The sequence below is a fragment of the Lycium ferocissimum genome, chromosome 7 (genome assembly GCF_029784015.1).
Source record: "Lycium ferocissimum isolate CSIRO_LF1 chromosome 7, AGI_CSIRO_Lferr_CH_V1, whole genome shotgun sequence".
NCBI classification, from domain to species: Eukaryota; Viridiplantae; Streptophyta; class Magnoliopsida; order Solanales; family Solanaceae; genus Lycium; species Lycium ferocissimum.
Genome location: NC_081348.1, coordinates 44,611,167 through 44,638,677, shown reverse-complemented (window position 1 = coordinate 44,638,677; position 27,511 = coordinate 44,611,167). Strand labels below are relative to the sequence as shown.

The following is a 27,511-nucleotide window of genomic DNA, read 5'->3' as shown; positions in this document are numbered from 1 at the left end:
TGATAACCGAAGCAAAGAAAATAATAGGAAATAATAAAATCAAAGAATAGGATAGTAGGAGAGTAATAACAATAATACGACAATGCTCGACTACCTATTATCCTTTCTATCTGGAAATAATCTTGAGCAAACTTTTTTGTTAAACAAGAAGTTTTGCCTATCGAGGAGATTCAAAAATTTATATATATATATATATATATAGAAAAAGAAGTCTTTAAAGGGGAGTGAATTAGATAATTGAAAAATTTGAAGGAAACTGAAACTACTTTGTCTTGGATGATGAAAAGGATCATAAAGAGGTTTGTTTATACTTTATACTTTAGAGGTCTTAGATAGATTGGCTTTGAGTTGCAGTTGAAGCTTTTTGCAACTATTCACCAAAAGCAAAAAAACATGTGATGATGCCTGCTTTGTGGATGAAGCTATTTTTAACATGATAGCACAACCAGAAATTGTACTTGCAACCGAAAACTGGAGGAGCCATGACTTTAGACAGTTTTATTCTTTTTAATCAATTGACTGGAAGAAATGAAAATGGCTGCATCCCTTCTCAAATCTGATTAATTGAAAATGGCCACATTTCTTGAACAAAGGCTGGCTCAAGAATGATACAGGGTTCACGAATTTCTTTTTCTGCTTCTTCCCAATATGAACAGCAAAATGTCCCTTTGCAACATATCCTGATGTTGAGGTCTTCTGGAGAACTCACTTAGTATTAGCATTACAAGATATGTGCATAGCCATGATTCTATACACTACTTTTATCTGTCAAGTAGAGTGACGAAAGAAGAATTTTTTTCGATAAATTGGATGTGTTTATATAGTGAATGGTAAGTCAGAAGACATCCTGATATTTACTGGTGAATGATTAGAAAAGCATTTATAAGCCATACTAGAACAACAACAATAGCACATGGAATTGCTTTTATACCGACTGACAAGCATTTGGTGATTTTACTTATTAGGCCAAATATTTTGAGAGACTCAAGGCCCTACCTTTTCACATAACCTTAGGTATTAGCTCTTCCTAATTTCTTTTCCAAAAGAGTTGAATTTTGACCAATCAATGAGGTTGAGCATTCTTCTATCTTAACTAATGGCAACGTTGAGGGTCTCATCTATTTAAAAATGTCTTGTTTCTACCAAAAATAAGATAGGAAGAAACCTATCATCTTCCACAACTTCAAACTATAGCTTCATCCACAAATTTAAGGCCCCATATCAAGATGACCAACAGGCAGCAACACATGGCTTTGCCTTCAGTAGTTGGTGGCAAAAATTTAAGCTCCAACATCTTGTATAAATTATCCCCTTTCCATGAGCCATTTCATCATCAACCATAAGCATTTACTACTCAGATTTCAAAGGTCTCTTACTTTATTGTTTCCAATCTTCAAGAGAAAAACAATGCTAAGTGCTAAGAAGCTCATCAAGATGGCTAGGAAATGGCAGAAGTTCGTAGCCATGCAGAGGAAGAGGATTTCACTTCCAAGAAATGGAAATGATGCAGTCAGTTGTAGTACATCTTCATCATTTGTAGCCGGAAAAGGCCAGTTTGTAGTGTATACAACTGATCAAAGGCGCTTTGTGATTCCATTGGCTTATCTGGAAAATGAGCTCATTTTGCAACTTTTAAACATGTCGGAAGAAGAGTTTGGCATGCCAAGTGGCGGCCCTATTACATTGCCATGTAATTCAGCTTTCATGGACTATATTGTTTCACTAATCAAGAAAGGTGCAACTGCTGAAGATCTTCACAAAGCATTGTTTCTTTTAATTAGTTCAAGTTGCTCTTCAACTTCTTCTTTGCACCAAGAATGGAGAAATCAGCAACTCCTTGTTTGTTGAGCCATGTTCATTATCTTTAGTAAATGGTAGCTCAAACGTAGGTAGTTGAAAGTGTGTATACAAATGGAATCGAGATTTATATGAAATTTAACCAGATTGAAATCTTTCATTTCTCAATTGGTGATTGAAAACTTCTAGCATTCTCATCTTGGGCTGGCACTATATACAGGGAAAAAAACTTGTTTTTATCCGAGTAGTCAACTTCGTCGATCAAAACTTACAGATATACAAATCATGCCCAGAAAAGTCATATTGACCCAGAAAAGTCATATTGACATGAAATTCAACTCTGAAAAGTTCAAATGAAATCATAAAAAGTAGTATTCCCCTTTGACTACTGTTAATGTCATATTTGATGAATCTAGATTGGACTGCTGGTGACACAGCCAAAAATATATCAAGATATTGCATGTGCAATTCTAGTAAGCTCATAACTATGTCTGGACCCCTTGTCAGAGAAACCACCTGGCAGAAACAAGTGGTCTTAGTGAGTTAGACTCTGTAATGAAATCAAGTATAATAGCTTGGAATGGTAACCTTCTGTAGACTCACAAGACCATAGTTATACAATATGCATAGATGGAAATGAAGAGTACAGAAAGCCTCAATTTCAAATAAATTATGAACCACCTGTACTAAGATGGGTTCTAGGTTACTAAACCTTTGTCCATTTGGGTACTTTTGTGAAATGAGCATTTAACTACAGAAACTAGTTTGAAGGAAGGGAGATTGACAAATCTTGAGAAAATCTAGTTTATGTCCTGGAAGCATGACTGTTGCCAAGTTATTAAAATACTAGCGTATATTTTTTTCCACGAATAATGAAATCTTGAAAATATATGAATCATCGTTCATTAGCCATTTACATTTCTTCTAGTTGGAAACATATTCTGGTATTTCAGCACACAAACAGGAGAAAAGAGACTAAACGTGATCACCATACTGTTACTAATTTATACATATATTTACAGCATTACTTTTAATTGTGTAGAAGTAAACAAGACTGACTCGTAAAATAGAAATTTAGAGCAAACACTAACATAGATTTTTCTGTCTCATTTTGGCATCAGACACTCGAATTGCATGCCTTCTCAGGAGTCCATTAGCGGAATTTCAATGGACTCGGATAGGCATTATCCTATAGGGTTCTTTTTTCATTTTCAGGCTAGAAATGCTATATTATTAGACTCTTAGATAGTGAAACACAACTCTTTATATTTCTGTGCTGACATTTGAGTTGTCTCCCTTCTTCTCTCAATCGAAATACTAGACCCAGATAACTCTTGGCCGCCTCTCTTCTGCCTCTATCAGGCGGCAAGAAGTGGTAAAGAGATTTTAGTTTATGTGGAGAATTGTACTTTTATAGACATCTTTGAATTGGAGTATATTATATTAGGTAAAAGATAAGTCATAAAGCACATTGATGTTCAATAGCGAAGGGTAGACAATACCATATGAAGTATCACATGGTATTGTCTTTTAACTCTTTGACAAGAATTTAAACTGTTAGGCCATATTTGTCGAAGACCAGGAGGTCCTGCAGTTTTCCAGTCCTACTTACCATTATTAATATGTTTGTTATGTTGAACAATGTGAAGAAAGGAAGAAACTTTTAATCTTCCATATATTCAAACTTAGCTTATCCACAAATTTAAGGCCCTGTACAAACATGACCAACAGACATCAGCACATGGCTTTGCCTAATTGGCTGGTGGCAAAAATTTCAACTCCAACTCAAAGCCTTCTCCAACCTCTTGTATAAATAATCCCCCTTCCATAAGCCTTTTCATCATCAACCACAAGCATTATCTATTCAGCTATCAAACATCTCTAACTTTCTTGTTTCCAAACTTCAATAAAAAAAAACAATGCTAAGTGCTAAGAAGCTCATCAAGATGGCTAGGAAATGGCAGAAGTTTGCAGCCATGCAAAGGAAGAGGTTTTCACTTCCAAGAAATGGAAATGATGCAGACAGTTGTAGTACGTCGTCATCATTCAGAGCCGGAAAAGAACATTTTGTAGTTTATACAACTGATCAAAAGCGCTTTGTAATTCCATTGGTTTGTCTGGAAAAGGAGCTCATTTTGCAACTCTTAAGCATGTCTGGAGAAGAGTTTGGTCTGCCAAGTGGTGGTCTTATTACATTACCGTGTGATTCGGCTTTCATGGACTACGTTGTTTCACTAATCAAGAAGGGTGCAGCTGTTGGAGATCTTCACAAAGCATTGCTCCTCTCAATTACTAATTCAAGTTGCTCTTCAACTGCTTCTTTGCACCAAGAATGGGGGAACCAGCAACTCCTTGTTTATTAGCCATGATCATTATCCTTAGTGTATGATAGCTCATAATAGATTGTATAGCATATGAAAAGTATGCAATTAAAGATGTTTATTTTTGATGGAATAGAGACATATCTGAAATTTCACCCGATCTAAATCTTTCAATTTACAATTTAGAGATTAATAACTTCTAGCATTCTGGGATGGCATTATTTACAGGGACTTTTTTTTATACCAGTAGTCAACTTAGTTGATCAAAACTAACAGATATATGAATCATGCACATACAAGTCTTGATGTCATGAAAATTAACTCTAAAGAGTTCAAAATGAAGTGAAATCATAACAGGTATTCCGCTTTACAGGATATAGTTGTTTTTGTCCGAGTAGTCAACTTTACTTACAGATATATAAATCATGTCAGAAAAGTCTTAATGACATGAAAATCAACTCTGAAGAGCTCATATGAAATGAAATCATAAAAGGTATTACTCTTTCACTGCAGTTAAATATCAAACTTGATCAATCTCGATTGGATAAGAAGCCACAGATACAAGAATATAATCATTTTGGAATGTAAATAAAAATCTCAAGAGTTCACTCTGCGGCATCTTACCCCATCCAATCTTTCAGGCACAGATACTCTAATCCAGTTAGCCACTGCGTTTATGTTTAAGAATATAGATGAACCCCTTAAGTCTTCCTCATCCTTCAAAACCAAAGTCCATATTTTTGGTATGAAGAAACTAGAAACTTGAAATTTATTGGTGACACAGCCAAAAATAAATAATATGAACGAACAAGTCTTTAGGATTCTACGAAGGGAAAAGTTATGAAATCCAAAGAAAATAATCCTTCCTTCCTGCACTGAACAATCTTGTATCAAGAGAACAAGTGAAAATCCTTCTTATAACTTACATTTTTAACTCTGCTTTTGATTTGCTTGGCTTCATTTCCTGATATACTTGTATATATTGACCAATGTTGATTAGACCAAATATAACGGCTAGCTTTGCGAATATCCTAAGCTAGTTTGGTGTTGATGGGTTAATTTCCCCGATGGTCAGTAAACTTACTCTTTGTAACAACATAGTTACTAAACTAACTATAGTAATTATAATACTAAAGTCACAAAACTAACTACTTATAATACTAAAGTCACAAAACTAGTTTTGAAATTAACTGCAGTGTCGAGTGATGACTACAAACAATGAATATAGAACTTGAGAAATGCACAGAAAATGAAAGCTTTGGAGACTCTATGTGTATATATATAAGCTAATGGCAAGTTTCATATCTTGAGGTTTAGTGGTGAAGAGGAATTTGGTGATAGCTGGTGAGAAACATTGGCACATGGAATTCCACATGGGTTTGCCTTCTCTATATAAATTTGTTGAAGAACAAAAGCTAGGCCCCAATGCTTCTCATGACTTGTGACAGGGACCTCCTTAATCTTTGTAAGCAACAAAGAATGGATGAAGTTGGTGACTTAGAAGGGTGAAATTTGACATATAAGAACTTTATCCCTATTTGTTGTTATTCCACGGAGAAAATGGAAGAAATGCATCAACCTCTTTGCCTAAAACTAGACAACCAGCCATATCCACAATTCCAAAGCTCCCAATTAGACAGCAGCACATGATTTTGCTTTGCCTACCTAACTGAGTGTGGAAACTTTGGAAATAAATCAACCAGACAGCAATTAATCAAACATTTTGAAAGGTCACAAATACAGTCAATCTAGCTTCATCCACAAACTTGAGGCCCCATATCAACATGGCCAACAGGCAGGCATCAGCACATGGCTTTGCCTAATTGTGGTTAGTGGCAAAACTTTTAGCTCCAACCCAAAGCCTCTTGTATAAATAATCCCCTTCAATAAGCTTTTTCATCATCGACCACAAGCATTATCTATTCAGCTATCAAACGTCTCTAACTTTCTTGTTTCCAATCTTCAACAGAAAAATCAATGCTCAGTACTAACAAACTCATCAAGATGGCTAGGAAATGGCAGAAGTTTGCAGCCATGCAGAGGAAGAGAATTTCACTTCCAAGAAATAGAAACGATGCAGAGAGTTGTAGTACATCTTCATCATTTGTGGCTGGAAAAGGCCAGTTTGTAGTGTATACAACTGATCAAAAGCGCTTTGTGATACCATTGGCCTATCTGGAAAATGAGCTCATTGTGCAACTTTTAAGTATGTCTGAAGAAGAGTTTGGTCTGCCAAGCGGTGGCCCTATTACATTACCGTGTGATTCAGCTTTCATGAAATACATTGTTTCACTAATCAAGAAAGGTGCAACTGCTGAAGATCTTCACAAAGCATTGCTCCTCTTGATTAGTTCAAGTTGTTGTGCAACTTCTTCTTTGCACCAAGAGAGGAGGAACCAGCAAATCCTTGTTTATTAAGTCATGATCATTATCGTTGGTAGATGATAGCTCAAAATAGATTATATATCAGACTAAAAGTAGGTAATTGAAAGTGTGTATACAGATGGAATCAAGATTTATCTGCAATTTAACCGATTTAAAGCTTTGAATTCTCAATTTGGTGATTGAAAACTTCTAGTATTCTCGTCTTGGGCTGGCACTGTTTATACGAAAAACTTATTTTTATCAAGTTGTCAACTTTGGGGAATCACGCCCACTCAAATCTTAATGTCATGAAAATTTATTCTAAAAAGTTTAAATGAAGCGAAATCATAAGTTTTCCTCTAAGGCAACAGTTGAATCTCATACTTGATCGATATGGAGTGAAAACGAAGCTGCAGATTAGACAATCATTATGATTGTAATGAGAAAGCTCAATGGTCATTCATATCCAATACTCTTATCATTATGCTCTCTGAGTCCAGTTAGCCACTGCTTTTCTTTGTTTAAGAATATAGATGAATGTTACAAGTTATTCCTCAGCCTATAAAACCAAAGGGAAATTTTAGAGATACTGGTGACATAGCCAAAACATAGATCAAGACATTGCATGTGCACTTTGAAAGTGGTCTTAGTAAGTTGGACTAAGTAACAAAATCAAGTATTTATACATGAGGCTGGACAGAGGCTTTGAGTTGGAGCTGAAGATTTTGCCACTAACCACCAAAGGCAAATCCATGTGCTGTTTCTGTTGGTCATGTTGATATGGGGCCTTAAATTTGTGGATGAAGCTGGATTGACTGTATTGGTGACTTTTCAAAACATTTGATTTTTAATTGATGTCGGGCTGATGATTGAAGTGGCTCATGGAAGAAGTTTATTGATAATGGCTTTGAGATTGTAGCTAATGTTGAGACACTTAGTTAGGTAGGCAAAGCAAAATCATGTGCTGCTGTTTAATATGGGACCTTTGGAATTATGAACACGGATGGTTGTCTAGTTCTAGGCAAAGAGGTTGATGCATCTCTTCCATTTTGATGTGTGGAATAAAAAGGAAAAGGGCTAATATCATGTCATCAAGACTTGTATGGACATAATTCATATATCTGCTAGTTTTCATCAACAGATTTGACTATGGGCATCAAAAATAAGTTTCATGTAAATAGTGCCAGATGAGAATGCTCAAAGTTCTCAGTCACTAAATTGAAATTTGAATGTATGGAAGATGATAAATTTTGAACTCTTCAGTGTTAAATTTCAGATAAAGCTCTATTCCATCTATACTACACAACTACACTTGCCTACTTTTCATCTATTATACAATCTACTTGGAACTATCATTTACTAAGTTAATGATCATGACTAATGAACAAGGAGATGTTGGTTCCCCAATTCTTGGTGCAAAGAAGAAGTTGAACAACAACATGAATTAATCGATAGGAGCAATGCTTTATGAAGATCTCCAGCAGCTGCACCTTTCTTGATTAGTGAAACAATGTAGTCCATGAAAGCTGAATCACACGGTAATGTAATAGAGCCGCCACTTGGAAGACCAAACTCTTCTTCTGACATGTTTAAAAGTTGCAAAATGAGCTCATTTTCCAGATAAGGCAATGGAATCACAAAGCGCCCGTGATCAGTTGTATATACTACAAACTGGCCTTTTCCGGCTACAAATGATGAAGATGTACTACAACTGTCTGCATCATTTCCATTTATTGGAATTGAAATCCTCTTCCTCTGCATGGCTGCATACTTCTGCCATTTCTTAGCCAACTTGATGAGCTTCTTAGCACTGAGCATTGTTTTTTTTGCTTTTGAAGATTGTTAACAAGCAAGTTAGAGACGTTTGGTAGCTGAATAGATAATGCTTGTGATTGATGATGAAAAGTCTTATGGAAGGGGGATTATTTATACAAGAGGCTGGACAGAGGCTTTGAGATGTAGCTGAATTTTTGCCTCTAACAACGGAAGGCAAATCCATGTGCTATTGTCTGTTGGTCATGTTGATACGGGGCCTTAAATTTGTGGATGAAGCTTATTCAAATGTATGGAAGATGATAAGTTTCTTCCTTTCTTCACTTTGTTCGTCAACAACACAGACGTATTAGTTGTGATATCAGCAGTTTGGGACCTGTGAATGAAGAATTGATTTTATAGGGATAAAGAATTGATTTTATAGGGATAAGATAATGTTTTGCTGGTAACAGGCAAAATCATGTGGTGCTGCCTGTTTGTCATGTATATTCAAAGATGTATATAAATGTACAGTTCTCCACATAAACTAAAATCTCTTTACCTCTTCTTTAGTTTCACAACCCTTCGAGCTTAATCATCTAGCAATTCTAGCCTGAAATTGAAAAAAAGAAGCCTATACGAAAATGCCTACCCAAGTCCATTGTACTATTCAGGCTAACTGACTTCTAAGTATGCATACAATTCCAATGTCTGATGCCAAAATGCCAGAAAAATCTTTGTTTTCAAGTCAGTCTTGTTTACTTTTATACAACTAAAAGTAATGTTATAAATTTACTATAATACCAGTAATAGTTTGGGTATCACCTTTGTCTTTTTCTCCTGTTTGCGTGTGGAAATACCAGGATATGTTCCAATCAAAAGACATGTAATGGCTAATATGTTACACGAGAATTCATATTGTTTCAAGATTTCACTGTTCATGAAAAACTGATACCCTAGTATTTCAATGGCTTGGCAACAATCATGCTTCCAGGACGAAAACTAAATTTTAATGATTTGTCAAATTCCTCTACTTCATACTAGTTTCAGTAGTTATAAATAAAGATGTTCATTTCATGGAGTACTCAGATGAATGTAAAGTAAATTTGAACGGTGCTTCTGTTGAGCTAAATCCTATGTCTAATAGATATGAGTGCAATGTGAGAAAATGGCTTGTTCAGTATAGTTTCTTAACTTGAATTATTAGAAGCTCAGATGGTTATCACTTATCAGAATTCAATATTATCAAAACTATAGAAGTACTTTTCACATTTGTTGACTCTAAATCCACCATCTCATATCTCTATTTATTTCTTTTTTTCTCGTACAGTTTCTATTAAAAGAAATAGATCTGAGCGCGAGATAAATGTTTAAAAAGTTGCACACAGGTATAACATACTTAATAATCTTTTGTTATTCCATGAAGAAAGTTCCCGAAAGAAATGAGAACTATAAAAAATGCAGATTCTGTTTGGACTGATTAGGCCATAGTACAGGTGGTTCATATTTTGTTTTAAATTGTGCTTGCTTTACTCTTCATTTCCATCTATGTATGGTAGTCTTCACCAATATATATTTGAATATGATAGACATATTAACAGAACCTACAATCCAAGTGGTGTGATCTTTTAATACATCTAAATGATTACATTCTTGTAATCTGTGCACCTTTTTCACTCTAGATTGATCACTTCATGAGATTTAACAGCAGTGAAAGAGGAATACTTTTTATGATTTCATTGCATTTGAACTCTTCAGTGCCGATTTCATGTCATTTCTGAGTGATTTATATAATATCTCTGAGTAAAGTTGACTAAGTAATTGGATAAAAACAATTTTTTTTACTATAATAGTGCCAGCCCAAGATGACAAATGAAATCTTTAAATCTGGTGGAATTTCAGTTAAAAAACAACTCTATCTGTGTACACTAATTCAATTACCTACATTTGATCTGATATACAATTGTCATTTACTAAAGAAAATGATCATGAGTCAATAAACAAGGAGCTGCTGGTTTTTCCATTCTTGGTGGAAAGAAGAAGTTGAAGAGCAACTTGAACTAACCAAGAGGAGCAACGCTTTCTGAAGATCTTCATCAGTTGCACATTTCTTGATTAATGAAACAATGTAGTCCATAAAAGCTGAATCACACGGTAATGTAATAGGACCGCCACTTGGCAGGCCAAATTCTTCTTCAGACATGTTTAAAAGTTGCAAGATGAGCTCATTTTCCAGATAAGCCAATGGAATCACAAAGCGCCTTTGATCAGTTGAATACACTACAAACTGGCCTTTTCCAGCTATAGATGATGAAGACGTACTACAATTGTCCACATCATTTCCATTTCTTGGAAGTGAAATCCTCTTCCTCTGCATGGCTGCAAACTTCTGCCATTTCCTATCCATCTTGATGAGTTTCTTAGCACTAAGCATTGTTTTTTCTCTTGAAGGTTGGAAACAAGAAGTTAGAGACGTTTGATAGCTGAATAGATATTGCTTGTGGTTGATGAATGATGACGAAAAAGCTAATGAAAGGGGGATTGTTTATACAAGAGGCTAGAGAAGGCTTTGAGCTGGAGCTGAAATATTTGCCACTAACCACCGAAGGCAAAGCCATGTGCTAATGCCTGTTAGTCATGCTGATATGGGCCCTTAAATTTGTGGATGAAGATAGATTGACAGTAATGGTGACCTTTCAAAACGTTGATTAATTGCTGTCTGGTTGATGATTGAAGTGGCTCATGGAAACAGTTTATAGATAATGGCTTTGAGATTGTAGATAAAGTTGCCGCACTCAGTTAGGTAGGCTAAGCAAAATCATGTGATGCTGTTTAGTATGGAACCTTTGGAATTGTGGACATGGCTGGTTGTCTAGTTTTAGGCAAAGAAGTTGATGCATTTCTTCCATTTGGCTGTGTGGAATAACAACAAATAGCGCTAAGTTTTCTTATAAGTCAAATTTCACCCTCTCTCGTGACTAGTTTCTATTGTGTTGTTGAGCCTATCTTGCTATACAGTGCTAGATCTATGTCACCATTACTTTGAACCAGGTGGTCCAGAACTAAAGTCACAAATTGCATCCATTCAATATAATATTAAGGAGGTCCTTGTCCCAGCTCATGAGAAGCACTGGGGCCTAGCTTTGTTCTTCAACAAAATTTATAATATAATACTTTGACAAAAAATAGTGAAGGCTAAACCATGTGGAAGTCCATGTGCCATTTCTCTCACCAGTGATCACCAAATTCCTCTTCACCACTAAACATTTAGATATGAAGCATGCCATAACTTATATGTACACGTAGAGTCTCCAACGATCTCATTTTCTGCCCATTTCTCAAGATCTCTATGTTCAATGTTTATAGTCATCACTCAACACTCGAGTTAATTCAACACTAATTTTGTGACTCTCGTGTTATAAATAGTTAGTTTAGTGACTTTAATGTCACAAGAGTAAGTTTAGTGGCCGTCAGGGAAATTAACTCCTCAACACAACTGGCTTAGGATATTTGCAAAGCAAGTCATTATAGTTAGATCAACATTGGTCAATATATACAAGTAGATCGGGGCAAGCAAATAAATAGCAAAGTTAAAAATGAAAAATTATAAGAAGGATTTTCACTTGTTCTCTTGATATAAGAGAGTTCAATTAATGCATGAAGGATTGTTTTCTCTGAATATCATTTATGCCTTTATAGAGTCCTAAAGACCTCTGTTCCTTCATATTCTTCCATCTTCTACTGACAAAGCTTTCAGTTTTTGGATCCTTATTCTACCAGGTCTCTTCTTCATTCATCTTTTCTACGAACTAAGTAAATGGACTTTGAATTCTGAAAGAATGTGTATGACTTTATACTCATGGATTTTCTCATACAAAAAATATCAACATCCGTTTTTTGTTGATTTGGTTTTTAAAGATGAGGAAGACTTGAGGGTTTCATTTATATTGTTAAACGCAAAGAAACAGTGGCTAACTGTGTCAAAGAGCATCTTTGCCTGAAAGATAATGCATGGCAGTCTTCACCACTATGTATAAATGAACCTATTAACCGAAACTAGAATCCAAGTGGTGATGGACTAAGATGCAGCAGAGTGAACCATTGAGCTCTTTTTATTACATTCCAAATGATTATATTTTGTATGCTGCAGCTCCTTCTTTAATCTATATTGATCGAGTTTGGGATTTCACGGCATTTAAAGAGGGATATTGTTTATGTCATTGAGACTTGTCTGCACATGATTTATATATCTGTTAAGTTTTGATCAGCAAAGTTGATTACTCGGATTAAAACATGTTTTTCCTACTAATAGTGCTTGCCCAAGGTGAGAGAACACTAGAAGTTTTCAATCACCAAAACGAGAATTGAAAGCTTTAAATTGGTTATATTTAAGATAAAGCTCGATTCCATCTGTATACACACTTTCCATTACCTATATTTACAATCTATTTTGATATATCATTTACTAAAGATAATGATCATGACTCAATAAACAAGGAGCTGCTGGTTTCTCCATTCTTGGTGCAAAGAAGAAGTTGAAGAGCAACTTGAACTAATCAAGAGGAGCAATGCTTTGTGAAGATCTTCAGCAGTTGCGTGTTTTTTAATCAGTGAAACGATGTAGTCCATGAAATCTGAATCACACGGCAATATAATAGGGCCGCCAATTGGACACCCGAACTCTTCTTCAGACATGTTTAAAAGTTGCAAGATGACCTCATTTTGCAGATAAGCCAAGGGAATCACAAAGCGCTTTTGATCAGTTGTATACACTACAAACTGGCCTTTTCCGGCTATAATTGATGAAGACGCACTACAACTGTCCTCATCGTTTCCATTTCTTGGAAGTGAAATCCTCTTCCTTTGCATGGCTGCAAACTTCTGCCATTTCCTATCCATCTTGATGAGTTTCTTACCACTAAGCATTGTTTTTTCTCTTGAAGGTTGGAAACAAGAAAGTTAGAGACGTTTGATAGCTGGATAGATATTGCTTGTGGTTGATGAAAAATCTAATGGAAGGGGGATTATTTATACAAGAGGCTACAAAAGGCTTTGAGTTGTAGCTGAAATTTTTGCCACTAACCACCGAAGGCAAAGCCATGTGCTTATGCCCGTTGGACATGTTGATATGGCGCATTAAATCTGTATGAAGCTAGATTGACTGTATTGGTGACCTTTCAAAACATTTGTTTAATTGCTGTCTGGTTGATGATTGAAGTGGATCATGGAAACAGTTTATAGATAAGGGCTTTGAGATTGTAGATAAAGTTGCCACCCTCAGTTAGGTAGACAAGGCAAAATCATGTGCTGCTGTTTAATACGGGACCTTTAATTGGAATTGTGGACATGGCTGGTTGTCTAGTTTTAGGCAAAGAAGTTGATGCATTTCTTCCATTTGGCTGTGTGGAATAACAACAACTAGCGCTAAATTTCTTATAAGTCAAATTCACCCTTCTTATGACTAGTTTCTATTGTGTTGTTGAGCCCATCTTGCTATCCTGTGCTAGATCTGTGTCACCATTACTTTAAGCCAGGTGGTCCAGAACTAAAGTCACCAACTTCTCATCTTTGTGAAGTCATGAGAAGCATTGTGGTCTAGCTTTGTTCTTCAACAGATTTATAATCTGAATACTTTGACAATAATAGAGGAGGCAAAACCAAGTGGAAGTTCATGTGCAGTTGTCTCTCACAAGTCTGAAAATGCAGAAAGCTTTCATTTTTTTTGCATCTAAGGCTGTGCATTTCTCAAGTTCTATGTTCATTGTTTTCAGTGATCACTTAGAGTGATAATGGTATCTCTTGGAATGGGAATCAAGATGACTCCACAAAATTCTGGCTTATGGTCAACAACTCAGGCTGGAAATGGACTTTGAATTCTACTCGGTCTCTTTATCATTCATTTTTCTCTACCAACAAGTAAATGGACTTTGAATTCTAAAAGAAATGGGTATGACTTTCTAGTCATGCATTTCCTCGTACCAAAAATAGCAACATTGGTTTTTCATTAGATATAAGCTTCTATACTCTAACCTGGAATATTCCATAAAAAGAAAATCAGAGAAATCTCATCTTCTTGGGTAACTGTTTTTTAGGAGCTCAAGGGAAATACTTTAGAATCACAACTATTTACAATGATAATAACATAGATTTGGTGCTGCTTTACACCTTTGACAATTAGAAGAAAAAGTAAACAGAAAACTGTCAGGTGCGTTGCAGAGATTTAAAACCTAATTTTGGTAGTTTAATATTTGTCAAGTGAGGTGCGTAGTTGTAGTTGTTATTGTTGTTGTACTCATTTTTCAAGTAGAATTAGCAGCTTGTAACCTGTATTCAGAGGCGGATCTAGGATTTGGAAGTTCCGGGTGCCACACCACTTTGAATAGTAGCTTACAACAATGGTATCCTAAGTTGCTCGAACTCTCCAAATGTGTTGCCGCACCCGTGTCTTATTCTTTAAAAATGCACTACTTTTGAAAAATCCGACATGCACCCGTCGATATTTTTGAATAGTCGAGCAACATACACGGTATCAATATTCAAAAAGATTCATCATTAACTTTGTAAACATGGAAAATCCTTGGCTCGTTGGTGTGATTTAGTCTTTAGTTCAAAGAGGTTGAGGGTTCAATTCTACTTAATTGCAAATTTTTAACAATAAAAGTTCACTTGAATATTTTTCAAAAAAAAAAAAAGAAGGTCAAAGCAGGGTTCGAACCACTGACCACTAAAGATTAAAATTCTAACTAGCAAGGCAGGAAGAAATATTTAGCTTGCTTGCGTGCATCTAACAAATTACTACTGTCCTAGATGCACAGTACGCTAAAATAGTTTTAAGAAATGCAGCAGGACGGGTTCGAACTGGTGTCCTGGGGTAGGAAAACCCGATTATTAACCACTGGCACCATGTGCTGCATTGTTACTCCAGGTGGCATGGGTAATATTTATACCATTTCTCATACATATGTACATGTATATACGGAGTTTCAACCGAGACGTCTGGTTGCCGTGGCATCCCCAACCTGGTACATAGATCCGCCCTTGCCTGTATTTAAGACTCTGAAAACTTTCTTGGTAGAGTAATAATCTTGTAATCTGCTGCTCCTTCTCCAATCTAGATTGATCAAGTTTGATATTTAACTGCAGTGAAAGAGGACTACCTTATATGATTTCATTTCATTTGAACTGTTCAGAGTTGATTTTCATGTTAATAAGACTTGTCTGGAATGATTTATATATCTGTAAGTAAAGTTGACTACTCGGACAAAAACAACTATATCCTGTAAAGAGGAATACCTTTTATGATTTCACTTGATTTTGAACTCTTTAGAGTTAATTTTCATGACATCAAGACTTGTATGTGCATGATTCATATATCTGTTGGTTCTGATCAACAAAGTTGACTACTTGCATAAAAAATAACTCCCTGCAAATAATGTCGTCCTAGAATACTAGAAGTTCTCAATCTCTAAATTGTAAGTTGAAAGATTTAGATCGGGTGAAATTTCAGATAAATCTCTATTCCATCTGAAATAAACATCTTTAATTGCCTACTTTTCATATGCTATACAATCTATTCTGAGCTAGCATGCACTAAGGATAATAATCATGACTAATAAACAAGGAGTTTTTGGTTCCCCCATTCTTGGTGCAGAAAAGAAGTTGAAGAGCAACTTGAATTAGTAATTGAGAGGAGCAATGCTTTGTGAAGATCTCCGACAGCTGCACCTGTCTTGATTAGTGAAACAGCGTAGTCCATGAAACCCGAATCACACGGTAATGTCATAGGACCGCCACTTGGCAGACCAAACTCTTCTTCAAACATGTTTAAAAGTTGCAAAATGACCTTGTTTTCAAGATAAGCCAAGGGAATCACAAAGCGCCTTTGATCAGTAGTATACACTACAAACTGGCCTTTTTCGGCTACAAATGATGAAGACGTACTAGAACTGTCTGCATCATTTCTATTTCTTGGAAGTGAAATCATCTTCCTCTGCATGGCCGCAAACTTCTGCCATTTCCTGGACATCTTGATGAGCTTCCTAGCACTGAGCATTCTTATTTTTTCTAGAAGATTGGAAACAAGAAAGTTAGAGGTCTTTGATGGCTGAGTAGATAATGCTTGTGGTTGATGATTAAAAGGCTTATGTAAGGGGGATTATTTATACACGGCTGGACAGAGGCTTTGAGTTGGAGCTTAAATTTTTGCCACTAACCACCAAAGGCAAATCCATGTGCTGATGTCTGTGGGTCATGTTGATTTAGGGCCTTCAATTTGTGGATGAAGCTATAGTTTGAATGTATGAAATATGATAGGTTCCTTATTGTCTTCTCTTTGGTAGAAACAGGACATTAGTTAAAGACAGATGAGACCCTCACCATTTTCATTAGTTAAGATAGAAGAACGCTCAACTTTATTGATTGGTCAAAATTCAATTGAGAAATTTAGGAAGAGTGAGTACCTAAAGTTATAAGAAAAGGTAGGGCCTTGTGTCTCTCATAATATTTGGCCTAATAAGTAAAATTCATCAAATGCTTGTCAGTCAGTATGAATGCAATTCCATGTGTGCTACATGTGCTATTGTTTTCTTCTAGTATGGCTTAAATGTGCCGATCATTCACCAGTAAGTATCAGGATGTATTATGATATGTCATTTCTTATATAAACACATTCAGTTAATCAAAAGAATCTCTTCCTTTATTCCTCTTCTAGATAGATAACTCTAATGTTTAGTCCAAGTCGTCAAGAAGTTTTCAACATCAGGAGTAGTCTAAGATTTCATTGTTCATGGAAAATGTTAATGCTACTATTTTAATGACTTGGCAATGATCACGCTTCAAGGACAAAAACTATTTTTTCTAGTGATTTGCCAATTCCCCTTCTTCATACTAGTTTCTGTAGTTATATACTCAAATGCTCATTTTACAAAGTGCCCAAATGGACAAATGTAAAGTAACTTAGAACCCACCTTGTCTAATGGATAAGAGTGCAGTGTGAGAAAAGGGCTTGTTCATCTTAGTTTCTTGAACAGAATTGCTCGAACAGCTAAGATAATTTCAGAATTCAATGGTTCACAAATGTTGACTTCAAAATCCACCATCTCATATCTTTATTGATTGCTTTTTTTTGCTCATCATACTATTTCTATTAAAAGAAATTGAACCTGAGTGCAAGATAAATGTTTAAAAGTTTGCACACACGTGCAAATTACTTGTACTTATTTTTGTTCTGTGGAGAGAGGTCCTTCAAAAAAATATTAGACCTACAAAGAATGCAGCTTCTGTTCTTGGACCAATTAGGCCATAGCACAGGTGGTTTATAATTTTTCCGAAATTGAGGCTTGCTTTGCTCTTCATTTCTAGCTATGCATATTGTAGAACTATGGTTTGTGAATCTACATAAATGTACCACTCCAGGCAATTATACTTGATTTCATTACTTAGTCCAACTCACTAAAGACCACTTGTTTCTCCAATTATGAGCTTACTAGAGTTGCACATGCGATGGCTTGATATATTTGAATATGAATGACCTATTACAAGAAACTAGAATCCAAGTGGAAGTGGTGATGGGGTAAGATGTTGCAGAGTGAATAATTGAGGTTTTTTATTACTTTCCAAATGATCATGTTCTTGTAAACTGCAGCTCCTTTTCCAATCCAGATTGATCAAGTGTGATATTTAACAGCAACACAAGGGGGTACTTTTTATGATTTCATTTGTTCTGAACTCTTCAGAGTTAATTTTCATGCTATTAAGACTGTCTGGGCATTATATATCTGTTACTTTTGATCGCCAAAGTTGAATAATCGGATAAAAACAAGTTTTTCATGTAAACAGTACCAGCCCAAGACGAGAATCCTAGAAGTTTTCAATCACCAAATCGAGAATTGAAATATTTAAATCTAGTTAAATTTCAAATAAAAGCTCAATTCCATCTGTATACAAAATTTCAACTACCTACATTTAATCTGATAAACAATCTATTCTGAACTATCATTTGCTAAAGATGTGATCATGACTCAACAAACAAGGAGTTGCTGGTTTCCCCATTCTAGGTGCAAAAAAGAAGTTGAAGAGCAACTTGAACTAATCAAGAGGACTAATGCTTTGTGAAGATCTTCAGCAATTGTGCCTTTCTTGATTAGTGAAACAATGTATTCCATGAAAGCTGAATCACACGGTAATACAATAGGGCCGCCACTTGGCAGACCAAACTCTTCTTCAGACATGTTTAAAAGTTGCAAAATGAGCTTATTTTCCAGATAAGCCAATGGAATCAGAAAGCGTCTTTGATCAGTTGTATACACTACAAACTGGCCTTTTCCGGCTATCAATGATGAAGACGTACTGCAACTTTCTGCATCATTTCCATTTCTTGGAAGTGAAATCCTCTTCCTCTGCATGGCTTCAAACTTCTGCCATTTCCTAGCCATCTTGATGAGCTTCTTAGCACTGAGCATTCTTCTTTTTTTCTCTGGAAGACTGAAGTGAACTAGATGTCTAGAGACGTTTGATAGATGAATAGATAATTCTTGTGGTTGATGATGAAAAGGTTATGGAAGGGGTTTATTTATAAAAGAGGGTGGAGAAGGCTTTGAGCTGGATCTGATTTTTTTTGCCTCTAACAACCGAAGGCAAAGCCATGTGCTGATGCCTTATGGTCATGTTGATATGGGGCCTTAAATTTGTGGATGAAGCCTTTATGGAAGATGATACGTTTCTTCCTTTCTTGACTTTATTCGACAACTGAACAAACGTATTAAAAATGGTAAGTACGATTGAGAAACTGGAGGGCCTCCTGATCTTTCGCAAATATGGCCTAACAGTTTAAGTGCTTGTCAAAGAGTTAAAACAATACCATGTGATACTTCATATGGTATTGTCTAACCTTTACGAATTGCGATTGAACATCAATGCGGTTTATGACTTATCTTTCACCTATTATAATATAGTCCTATTCAAAGATGTCTATAAAAGTATAATTCTCCGCATAAACTAAAATCTCTTTCCCTCTTCTCGCCGCCTGATAGAGGCAGAAGAGAAGGGGCCACGAGTTATCTGGGTCTAGTATTTTGACTGAGAGAAGAAGGGAGACAACTCAAATGCCAACACAGAAATAAAAAAAGATGTGTTTCACTATCCTTAAAGAGTAATAATAATAATAGCATTTCTATCCTGAAAATGAAAAAAGAACCCTATATTATAATGCCTATCCCAGTCCATTGAAATTCAGGCTAACTGACTCCTGAGAATGCATGCAATTCCAGTGTCTGATGCTGAAATGTGATAGAAAAAATCTATGTCAGTGTTTGTTCAAAATTTCTATTTTACAAGTCAGTCTCGTTTACTTCTAAACAATTAAAAGTAATGTCGTAAATATATGTATAAAATTAGTAACAGTATGGAGATCACGTTGAGTCTCTTTTCTCCTGTTTGTGTGCTGAAATACCCAAATATGTTTCCAACTAGAAGAAATGTAAATGGCTAATGAATGATGATTCATATTTTTTCAAGATTTATTGTTCATCAAAAAAATATACGCTAGTATTTTAATAACTTGTCAACATTCATGCTTCCATGACATAAACTAGATTTTCTCAAGATTTGTCAATTTCCCCTCCTTCAAACTAGTTTCTGTAGTTAAATGCTCATTTCACAAAAGTGCCCAAATGGACAAATGTTAAGTGATTTAGAACCCACCTTAGTACTGGTGGTTTATAATTATTTGAAACTGAGGTAGTACTGGTGGTTTATAATTATTTGAAACTGAGGCTTGTTACTCTTCATTTCCATCTATGCATATTGTAAAACTATGGTCTTGTGAGTCTATAGAAGGGTACCATCCCAAGCAATTATACTTTGAGTACTTAGTCCAACTCACTAAGACCACTTGTTCCTGTCAGATGGTTCGTTTGACAATGGGTCCAGACAGGGTTATGAGCTTACTAGAGTTGCACATGCAATGTCTTGATATAATTAAGGCATTCATTTTGTTTTATAGCATGAGGAAGAATTAAGGGGTTCATCATCTATATTCTTAAACACAAGAAGCAGTGGCTAACTGGATTAAACAGCATTGTGCCTGAAAGATGATGCATGACAGTCTTCACCGTTATGTATTTAAATATGATTGACCTATTACCAGAAACTAAAATCCATGTGGTGATGGGGTAGGATGCTTCACAGTGAACCATTGAGCATTTTTATTACGTTCCAAATTATTAAGTATATACATTCTTGTAATCTGACTTCTTTTTCAATTGAACTCTTCATAGTTGATTTTCATGTAACTAAGACTTGTCTGGGAATGATTTGCATATCTGTAAGTTTTGATCAACGAAGTTGACTACTCGGATAAAAACAAGTTTTTTTTCCTATATATAGTGCCATCCCAAGATGAGAATGCTAGAAGTTTTCAATCACCAATTGAGAAATGAAAGATTTCAATCTGGTTAAATTTCATATAAATCTCAATTTCATTTGTATACACAGTTTCAACTACCTACTTTTAATCTGATATATATATACAATCTATTTTGAGCTATCATTTACTAAATATAATGAACATGATTCAACAAACAAGGAGTTGCTGGTTTCCCCATTCTTGGTGCAAAGAAGAAGTTGAAGAGCAACTTGAACTAATCAAGAGGAGCAATGCTTTGTGAAGATCTTCAGCAGTTGCGCCTTTCTTGATTAGTGAAACAATGTATTCCATGAAAGCTGAATCACACGGTAATATAATAGGGCCGCCACTTGGCAGACCAAACTCTTCTTCAGACATGTTTAAAAGTTGCAAAATGAGCTTATTTTCCAGATAAGCCAATGGAATCAGAAAGCGTCTTTGATCAGTTGTATACACTACAAACTGGCCTTTTCCAGCTATAAATGATGAAGACGTACTGCAACTTTCTGCATCATTTCCATTTCTTGGAAGTGAAATCCTCTTCCTCTGCATGGCTGCGAACTTCTGCCATTTCCTAGCCATCTTGATGAGTTTCTTAACACTTAGCATTGTTTTCTCTTGAAGAATGATAACAAGAAAGTTGGAGACGTTTGATAGCTGAATAGACAATGCTTGTGGTTGATGATGAAAAGGCTTATAGAAGGGAGATTATTTATATACTAGGGGCTGGAGAAGGATTTGAGTTGTAGCTGAATTTTTGCCTCTAACAAGCGAAGGCAAATCCATGTGCTGTTGTCTGTTGGTCATGTTGATACAGGGCCTTAAATTTGTGAATGAATCCTGTTAAAATGTATGGAAGATGATAAGCTTCTTCCTTTCATCACTTTGTTCGACAGCAGAACAAACGTATTAATTGTGATGTCAATGGTTTGGGACCTTTAAATGAAGAATTGATTTTTCAGTGATAAGATTATGTTTTGCTGGTAAAAGGCAAAACCATGTGGTGCTGCCTGTTTGTCATATATATTCAAAGATGTTTATAAATGCACAGTTCTCCACATAAACTAAAATCTCTTTACTTCTTCTACAGTTTCACAATCCTTAGAGCTTAATCATCTAGCAGTTATAGCCTGAAAATGAAAAATAGAAGCCTATACGATATGCCTATCCGAGTCCAGTATACTATTCTGTCTGATGCCAAAATGATCAAAAAAAAAAAAAACATTTTTGGTGTTTGTTCAAAAATTTCTGTTTTACAAGTCAGTCTTGTTTACTCTTGCATAATGAAAGTAATGTTCTAAATTTACTATAATATCAATAACAGTTTGGATATCACCTTTAGTCTCTTTTCTCCTGCTTGTGTGCGGAAATACCAGAATATGTTTCCAACCAAAAGACTTGTAAATGGCTAATAGGTTACATGGGAATTCATATTTTTCAAGATTTCTTTGTTCATGAAAAATTATACACTAGTATTTTAATGACTTGGCAACAATCATGATTCCGGGACAAAAACTAATTTTTCGAATGATTTGTCAATTTCCTCTTCTTCATACTATTTGATTTTGCGAATCTATACCACTAGACATTGTGTCTAGGCGCCTTTTATTAATATTAAAAATAAATTCTTCAACAGAATAAGTACAGACAAGGGGGGCTAGGTCTTAACCTACCAATTTTAATGAGGTAACAAACCTCTACTAATTAACAACCATGAAATTCTTCTTCTTCCTACTAGTTACTGTAATTATATATTTCAAAAGCTCATTTTATAGAGTATCCAAATGAATGTATAGTAAATTGGAACCTTGCTTCTGTTGCAGCCGAATCCACATTGTCTGAAGGATATGAGTGCAATAAGAGAAAATGGCTTGTTCAGTTTAGTATTTGCTAGAAGCTAAGATGGTATCAGAATTCAATATTATCAAAACTATTTAAGCACTGTTCACATCTGTTGTCTATTGATCACTCTAAATCCACCATCTCACATCTTTATTCATTGCCTTTTTGTTTCTCATACAATTTTTATTTAAAAAAGTTGGACCTGAGAGTAAGCTAATGTTTAAGAAGTTGCAGAACACTTGACCTGAGAGTAAGCTAAATGTTTAAGAAGTTGCAGAACACTTGTAATTCTTTTTGTCCAATGGAGAGAGGCTCCCGAAAAAAAAAAAAAAAGGAGACCTACAAAGAAGGAAGATTCTGTTCCTGGACCAATTAGTCCATAGTATAGGAAGTTCACCTTATGGATCTTGGGCCTAACTCAACCCCAAAAGCTTGCTCAAGAGGTGAGGATTTTCCAAGCCATATTAAAGAGACCATCCATTCTTTAAAGGGCCGATGTGAGGATCTTTACAGTTCATAATTTATTGTAGAACTATGGTCTTGTGAGTCTACAGAAATGCACCATCATGAGCAATTATATATATTTGATTTCATTACTTAATCCACCTTGCTAACACAACATGTTTCTGCTGACCACTTGTTTCTGCCAGGTGTTTGTTTGACAATGGATCCACACAGGATTATGAGCTTTCTAGGTATCTTTAAGGCATTAATTTGTTTATAGGATGAGGAAGACTTGAGGGGTTCATCTATATTGAATATGAATGACCTATCAACCGAAACTAGAATCCAAGTGGTGATGAAATGAACCATTGAGCTTTTTTATTACATTTCAAATGATTATACTCCTGTAATCTGCGGCACCTTTTTCAATCTAGAATGATCAAGTATGAGATTTGACACTAGTTAAATTGGAATACTTTTCATGATTTCATTTCATTTGAACCCCTCGGGTTGATTTTCATGTATTAAGACTTGTCTGGGCATATAATTTTTTATCGGCAAAGTTGACTACTTGGATAGAGACAAGTTTTTCCTGTAAATAGTTTCATGGCCAAGATGAGAATTGTTAGAAGTTTTCAATCACCAAATTGAGAATCGAAAGCTTTAATCTGGGTAAATTTCAAATAAAGCTCGATTCCATTTGTTACACATATTTTCAGTTACCTACATCTAATCTGATATACAATCTATTTTGAGCTTTCATTTACTAAAGATAATGATAATGAATCAATAAACAAGGAGCCGTTGGTTCCCCAATTCTTGGTGCAAAGAAGAAGTTGAATAGCAACTTGAATTAGTAACTGATAGGAGCAATGCTTTATGAAGATCTCCAACAGCTGCACCTTTCTTGATTAGTGAAACAATGTAGTCCATGAAACCTGAATCACACGGCAATGTAATAGGGCCGCCACTTGGAATCCCAAACTCTTCTTCAGACATGCTCAAAAGTTGAAAAATGACCTCATTTTTCAGATATGCCAATGGAATCACAAAGCGCCTTTGATCAGTTGTATGCACTACAAACTGGTCTTTTCCGGCTATAGATGATGAAGACGTACTAAAACTGTCTGCATCATTTCCATTTCGTGGAAGTGAAATCCTCTTCCTTTGCATGGCTGCGAACTTCTGCCATTTTCTAGCCATCTTGATGAGTTTGTTAGCACTGAGCATTGTGTTTTCTCTTGAAGATTGGAAACAAGAAAGTTGGAGATGTTTGATAGGTGAATAATGCTTGTGGTTGATTATGAAAAGGCTTATGGAAGGGGGACTATTTATACATGAAGCTGGACAGAGTATTTGAGTTGGAGCTGAAATTTTTGGCACTAAAAACCGAAGGAAAAGCCACGTGCTGATGCCTGTTGGTTGTGTTGATAAGGGGCCTTAAATTTGTAGATGAAGTAAATTGACTGTATTGGTGACCTTTCAAAACATTTGATCAATTGCTGTTTGGTTTATTGATAATAGCTCTGAGATTGTAGCTTAAGTTGCCACGCTCAGTTAGGTAGGCAAAGCAAAATCATGTGCTGCCCTATAATATGGGACCTTTGGAATTGTTGACATGTCTTTTTTGTCTAGTTTTAGGCAAAAGAGGTTGACATTCTTCCATTTATTTTTTTGTGTGGAATAACATCAAATTGGACTAAAAAATCTTATTTGTCGAATTTCACCCTTTCTATTGTGTTGCTGAGCCCATGTTGCTATACTATGCTAGATCTGTGTCACCGTTACTTTAAACAAGGCGGTCAAGAACTAAAGTCACCAACTACATCCGCACAATATTAAGGAGGTCCTACTGGGTAAATAAAATCATCATATACATGTACATATAACGTGCCCCGGCCCTCTAGTGAGGGACGCGGTGAATGAAGTCATCATATGTCATCCTGGCCGCCTCCCCCATATCATCATATCATCATGTACATATACATATAACGTGCCCCGTAGCCTCCTGTTTATAAATGTGGCGCGCTTCACACCATAAACAGGACTCTACTGGACACGACTTTGCAGACAACCCCTAGGACGACCTGCTCTGTAAGCCGATGTATCTTTATGCTTTATGTTACAGATTTCATATGATTACAGATTTTACTTGATCTAAGAAGGACGAAAAGCATGTTTTTTTTTTTAAAAAAACTTACATTATGCATTCATTTCGTGATTTAAGAGTCCAGTAAGATTATGAGAATCACGAGGATCAAACGAGGTTCGCTCGGCCCTAAGTAAGGGTCGGGTGCCCATCATGCCCCATCAAGTAGGGGTGTGACAAATAAGTCATGAGAAACAATGTGGCCAAGCTTTGTTCTTCAACAAATTAATAATCTGATTACTTTGACAAACATGGAGAAGGCAACTCCATGTGGAAGCTCATGTGCCATTGTATCTCACCACTAAACATTTAAATATGAAGCTTGCCATAAACTTATATTCTTTGTTTGAGGAAAATACAACTCTCCAAAAGTGCCCAAAGCTTTCATTTTCTGTGCATTTCTCAAAGTTCTATGTTCTTTGTTTGCAGTCATCATTTTTAGTGACAAAACTATCAACATTGGTTTTTCATTAGATAACATCTATACTCTAAACTGGAATATTACAAAAAACCAAATCAGAGTCTCCTCATCTTCTTGAGTAACTGATTCTGAGAAGGAGCCAAGGAGCAGTACTTTAGAATCACAACTAGTTACAATAATAATAGCTTTAGTGCTGCTTAACATCTTGACATTATAAGAAGAAAAGGTATACAAAAACTGCAAAAGTATATGCCTGTATGGTAATTGTTCTGTGATGTTGAGGCAAGCAGTGTCAGACATGGTTCGTCAAATTTTATATATTCAAAACTAAAATATAGTTTAAAAATATAAAAATGACAGTCAATGAAACAAGTCGTCTTGTTCATTTGTTGGTGAAGTGCTTCATATCTTGAGGAAGATCCGCAGTTCAAAACCAGCTTAATGCAGTCCGTGCTAAAATTACAAATATGGCTGACTAAGTAAAAAGGTAATAAAAGTTTTATAGGCTGAGGAGAAGTTATAGGATATTTCTACATGGTTAAACACAAAGAAGTCACTAATTAGACTCAAGAACATCAGTACCTAAAAGAAAATGTATGATAGTCTTCATCACTAAATGCATGAACATGATTGTCTTGTCACCAGAAAGTAAAATCCAAGTGGTGCTGGGGTAGCTATGTTATATGACCAAAGTCAACAATTGAGATTTGTCGTTACTATCCAAATTATTGTCGTAATCTGCAACTTCCTTTATGATCTAGAATGAGATTAACTGCTGTGTCAGGGGAACACTTATGATTTCACTTCATTTAAACTCTTTAGAATTAATTTTCATGTCATTAACACTTGCGTCGCATGATTTATGTATCTACTAGTTTGGATTGACAAAGTTGACTACTCAGATAAAAAATAAGTGTACCCGGTATATAATGCCAACCCAATATGAGAATTGCTAGAAGTTTTCAATAACCAAATTGAGAATTGAAAGATTTAAATCTGTATATATACACACTTTCAATTGCCTACTTTTCATCTTCTATACAATATATTTTGCGCTATCATTTCCTAAAGATAATGATCATGACTTAATAAACAAGGAGCTGTTGGTTCCCCAATTCTTGGTGCAAAGAAGAAGTTAAACAGCAACTTGAATTAATAAATGATAGGAGCAATGCTTTATGAAGATCTCCGACAGCTGCACCTTTCTTGATCAGTGAAAGGATGTAGTCCATGAAGGTTGAATCACCCGGCAATGTAATAGGGCCGCCACTTGGCATACCAAACTCTTCTTCAGATATGTTCAAAAGTTGCAAAATGAGCTCATTTTCCAGATAAGACAGTGGAATCACAAAGCGCCTTTGATCAGTTGTATACACTACAAACTGGCCTTTTCCAGCCACAAATGATGAAGATGTACTACAACTGTCTGAATCATTTCCATTTCTTGAAGTGAAATCCTTTTCCTCTGCATGGCTGCAAACTTCTGCCATTTCCTGGCCATCTTGATGAGTTTCTTAGCACTGAACATTCTTCTTTTTCTGTGGAAGGCTGGAAACAAAAAGTGAAGTAGATGTCTAGAGACGTTTGATAGCTAAATAGATAATGCTTCTGGTTGATGATGAAAAGGCTTATTGAATGGGGATTATTTATAAAAGAGGGTGGAGAAGGCTTTGAATTGGTCCTAAATTTTTTGCCTCTACCAACCGAAGGCAAAGCCATGTGCTGATGCCTTTTAGTCATGTTGATATGGGGCCTTAAATTTGTGGTTGAAGCTTCATGGAAGATGATAATATGCTTCTTCCTTTCTTGACTTTTTTCGACAACTGAATAAACATATTAAAAGTGGTAAGTAGGATTGAAAAACTGCAGGTCCTCTTGGTATTCCACAACTATGGCCTAACATTTTAAGTTCTTGTCAAAAAGTTAGAAGACAATACCATGTGATACTTCATATGGTATTGTCTAGATTTCATGATCGAACATCAATGTGCTTTACGACTTACCGGCCACTCACCTAA

General features: G+C 35.6%; 10 protein-coding genes and 1 pseudogene across 10 annotated transcripts; 3 read left to right on the top strand and 8 right to left on the bottom strand.

Moving 5' to 3' along the window:
* Positions 1 to 560: 560 nt before the first annotated feature.
* LOC132065301 (auxin-responsive protein SAUR68-like) lies at positions 561 to 1,952 on the top strand. The gene has a single exon (XM_059458621.1). The coding sequence runs from the start codon at positions 1,318 to 1,320 to the stop codon at positions 1,846 to 1,848; it is 531 nt and encodes a 176-aa protein (XP_059314604.1). The 5' UTR covers positions 561 to 1,317; the 3' UTR covers positions 1,849 to 1,952.
* Positions 1,953 to 3,625: 1,673 nt separating this feature from the next.
* LOC132062892 (auxin-responsive protein SAUR64-like) lies at positions 3,626 to 4,323 on the top strand. The gene has a single exon (XM_059455364.1). The coding sequence runs from the start codon at positions 3,717 to 3,719 to the stop codon at positions 4,158 to 4,160; it is 444 nt and encodes a 147-aa protein (XP_059311347.1). The 5' UTR covers positions 3,626 to 3,716; the 3' UTR covers positions 4,161 to 4,323.
* A 1,680-nt stretch (positions 4,324 to 6,003) lies between these two features.
* LOC132065299 (auxin-responsive protein SAUR68-like) lies at positions 6,004 to 6,536 on the top strand. Its single transcript, XM_059458619.1, has one exon. The coding sequence runs from the start codon at positions 6,096 to 6,098 to the stop codon at positions 6,534 to 6,536; it is 441 nt and encodes a 146-aa protein (XP_059314602.1). The 5' UTR covers positions 6,004 to 6,095.
* Positions 6,537 to 7,726: 1,190 nt separating this feature from the next.
* On the bottom strand, positions 7,727 to 8,516 carry LOC132062891 (auxin-responsive protein SAUR68-like). Its single transcript, XM_059455363.1, has one exon. It carries the CDS (start codon positions 8,298 to 8,300, stop codon positions 7,860 to 7,862), a length of 441 nt encoding a protein of 146 aa, XP_059311346.1. The 5' UTR covers positions 8,301 to 8,516; the 3' UTR covers positions 7,727 to 7,859.
* Positions 8,517 to 10,064: 1,548 nt separating this feature from the next.
* Positions 10,065 to 10,933, bottom strand: LOC132062890 (auxin-responsive protein SAUR68-like). Its single transcript, XM_059455362.1, has one exon. The coding sequence runs from the start codon at positions 10,666 to 10,668 to the stop codon at positions 10,228 to 10,230; it is 441 nt and encodes a 146-aa protein (XP_059311345.1). The 5' UTR covers positions 10,669 to 10,933; the 3' UTR covers positions 10,065 to 10,227.
* Positions 10,934 to 12,601: 1,668 nt separating this feature from the next.
* LOC132062889 (auxin-responsive protein SAUR64-like) lies at positions 12,602 to 13,366 on the bottom strand. Its single transcript, XM_059455360.1, has one exon. The coding sequence runs from the start codon at positions 13,158 to 13,160 to the stop codon at positions 12,720 to 12,722; it is 441 nt and encodes a 146-aa protein (XP_059311343.1). The 5' UTR covers positions 13,161 to 13,366; the 3' UTR covers positions 12,602 to 12,719.
* Positions 13,367 to 15,725: 2,359 nt separating this feature from the next.
* On the bottom strand, positions 15,726 to 16,733 carry LOC132065294 (auxin-responsive protein SAUR68-like). The gene has a single exon (XM_059458614.1). It carries the CDS (start codon positions 16,285 to 16,287, stop codon positions 15,844 to 15,846), a length of 444 nt encoding a protein of 147 aa, XP_059314597.1. The 5' UTR covers positions 16,288 to 16,733; the 3' UTR covers positions 15,726 to 15,843.
* A 1,383-nt stretch (positions 16,734 to 18,116) lies between these two features.
* On the bottom strand, positions 18,117 to 18,857 carry LOC132065295 (auxin-responsive protein SAUR68-like). The gene has a single exon (XM_059458615.1). The coding sequence runs from the start codon at positions 18,692 to 18,694 to the stop codon at positions 18,254 to 18,256; it is 441 nt and encodes a 146-aa protein (XP_059314598.1). The 5' UTR covers positions 18,695 to 18,857; the 3' UTR covers positions 18,117 to 18,253.
* A 1,768-nt stretch (positions 18,858 to 20,625) lies between these two features.
* On the bottom strand, positions 20,626 to 21,409 carry LOC132062888 (auxin-responsive protein SAUR68-like). The gene has a single exon (XM_059455359.1). The coding sequence runs from the start codon at positions 21,244 to 21,246 to the stop codon at positions 20,806 to 20,808; it is 441 nt and encodes a 146-aa protein (XP_059311342.1). The 5' UTR covers positions 21,247 to 21,409; the 3' UTR covers positions 20,626 to 20,805.
* A 2,069-nt stretch (positions 21,410 to 23,478) lies between these two features.
* LOC132062887 (auxin-responsive protein SAUR68-like) lies at positions 23,479 to 24,203 on the bottom strand. Its single transcript, XM_059455358.1, has one exon. The coding sequence runs from the start codon at positions 24,151 to 24,153 to the stop codon at positions 23,710 to 23,712; it is 444 nt and encodes a 147-aa protein (XP_059311341.1). The 5' UTR covers positions 24,154 to 24,203; the 3' UTR covers positions 23,479 to 23,709.
* Positions 24,204 to 26,427: 2,224 nt separating this feature from the next.
* On the bottom strand, positions 26,428 to 27,021 carry LOC132062885 (auxin-responsive protein SAUR68-like; annotated as a pseudogene).
* Positions 27,022 to 27,511: the final 490 nt, after the last annotated feature.